We start from the raw sequence: 2,500 nt of genomic DNA, 5'->3' as shown, positions 1-2,500 counted from the left end.
TGCCTTATATATTCTGACTTGATAATTACTTTAATTATTATTCATAATATTATAACATCTCCAGCTTGAGTAGTATTAGAAAAATATTAATATGAAATATGGAAAAATTGTTGGAATATTTGACACCATTAAAACCACTGAAAAGTCCACCCATTTTGACTTTAGAGGACTATAAAAAATATTAAAAAATCTAAACTATCCTTTCAAACAACTAAAAGCTACCTAGAACCAGAAGTAAACAAATAAATCGTAAAAGTGTAAAAAAAAGTGTTGGAACCTAAACACTATTAAAAATAATTGAAATGTTCACCCACTTTGACCTAACAGAACGAAAAAACACTTTAAAAAATCTGAATTATTTTTTAAAACAACCTAAAGTTAGTCACAAGCCGAAATAGAGAAATACGAAAACAAAAAATGTCACCATCTCGACTTTTAACATGCCTATAAAAAAATTTTAAGTGCACATATGTAGCTCCTTAGGATGCTAAAACACTTTAAAAATCATAAACATATTTTAGAAGCAATGATAACTTAATTATAAGGCGAAATAAAAAATTCTTTAGAGCCGTTATGTAAAAATCAACAGACAAACCCGCCCATATTTACGTAAAAAACAACAGCAGAGTCACCTTATTTACTCAACACAAGCACGAAAAACACTTCAAAAGCCACTAACTATTTTTAGAAACCATAAAAACGTACCTAGGAACCAAAATAAATAAGTTGAGAATAATGAAATAATACTGGAACCTGGCAAGCTGGGACCTGCCCATCCATCATGGCGGCGCCGGCCAGCAGCGACCTCGGTCAAGGGGTCGGCTAAAATTTTGCCTTATTTATACTTTCATCTCACCAAAAACAGGCAGCGGCATAACTCTGACCAACGGATATGAAAATTTTGAGGTTTGGGTCCATTGTGACATGTTAGGCTTATAATAAATGAAAAGTGAAGTGTATATCATAGGAACCTCGACCGACCGGTTTGTTTACATATAGACGACCCTTCCTATATCAATATCTAGCTGAATTTACACCTGTTTCTAGACTCACACGTAAAGAAAACCTAAATAAATGAATAAAGAACCTCAAAAATAGCCAAACAGCAAGTGCGTGTATGTATGTGTGTGTGTGAGTGTGTATGTATGTATGTGCGTGTGTGTGTATGTGTGTGTGTGCCGTAATCCCTAAGGACATTAACATATCCTCACTCCAGACAGTATCTAGACTCACATGTAAAGAAACACTAAATAAATAAATAAATAGCACCAAAAATACCCAAACAGCGAGTGTGTGAATGTGTATGAGTGTGTATATGTGTGTATGTATGTGTGTGCCATAATCCCAAAGGACATTAACCTTACCAGATACACACTGCCACACTCCGGACACGGGGCTCATTGTGGGTTGCCGTACAACGATGACCTGACGCAGAAATATTCCAGTGATAATATCTATATTTAATCCAAACAGTCACCACGACAGCCAGCTTCAAACTGAGCTCTCGCGCCTCGTATGTGGATGGTGGTTCCCGCCTTTTGTGGGGGTCACGTGCTGCTGTCCTGCCCTGCTACTGGCCAGATATACACAAACTATCAATTAATGACGGAAAAAGAGGAGCATGCGCACTGCCTTGCCTGGTAAACACACACACACAAACACACGCACTGCAGCATCATATCTACGATGGGAGACATGACAAAACACACACACACACACACACACACAGTAGTTGACACCCATCTGGCATAACTACGGTTTAAATACACTTCTGCATAACGTGATACACTACAATCATCCGCAGCTTTGAAATTTTCCTGCGACACTCGAAAACCTGAGAACCAAAGCACTATGAGATGAATGGTGGATCGCTGAGTGGACGGACAAGTGGAGAGTGTGGATGAGGTGTGTGGATGAGGTATAGATCGTAGGTTTGCTGTGTTGAGTGGATGGATGGGGAAGCGGCTAAGTGGATGAGTGCATATAAGTTAGTGGAGATTGGATGAGTGGATGGATGGATTAATGAATGGTTATAGCTGTGGATGAGTAGGTTTGTGGATGGCAGAGTGGATGGGCTGGCAGGTGGATAGTTTGGTGGGCGTGGGTGGAATGATGTATGGGTAAGTGTGGATGGGATGAGTGTATGGATGGGTGGATGGGCCTGTAGGTAGTGTACGGTGGGTGGATGTGTGGATAGGTGGGTGGATGTCTCTGAGTGAACTAGTGGAGGTGGGTGAGTGTGAATAGGTGGAAAGAATACTGGGGTTATGGATGAGAGAGAGAGAGAGAGAGAGAGAGAGAGAGAGAGAGAGAGAGAGAGAGAGAGAGAGAGAGAGAGAGAGAGAGAGAGAGAGAGAGAGAGAGAGTTAGTTTAATTGATTCCTATGTTACGTCTTGTGTACTTGTCGCTAAAAATCGTCTTTTTTTTTAATATGCTGTCAGAATATGTCGCCTTTGATGCTCACGTGTTACATAACGTCATCTGGGAGGCTGCGACACA

General features: G+C 40.0%; 1 protein-coding gene across 1 annotated transcript in view; it reads left to right on the top strand.

The window, feature by feature from the left end:
- LOC135094873 (ras-related protein Rap-1b-like) overlaps positions 1 to 1,838 on the top strand; it is a 19,090-nt gene extending 17,252 nt beyond the window's left edge. Inside the window, exon 6 of the mRNA XM_063995348.1 lies at positions 1,805 to 1,838. Within this exon, the coding sequence (XP_063851418.1) occupies positions 1,805 to 1,838 (34 nt within the window). The remainder of the gene's footprint in view (positions 1 to 1,804) is intronic.
- The last annotated feature ends 662 nt before the right edge of the window (positions 1,839 to 2,500 follow it).

This window comes from Scylla paramamosain, chromosome 47 (genome assembly GCF_035594125.1).
Source record: "Scylla paramamosain isolate STU-SP2022 chromosome 47, ASM3559412v1, whole genome shotgun sequence".
Taxonomy (NCBI): Eukaryota; Metazoa; Arthropoda; class Malacostraca; order Decapoda; family Portunidae; genus Scylla; species Scylla paramamosain.
This window is presented reverse-complemented; position numbering and strand designations above follow the sequence as displayed.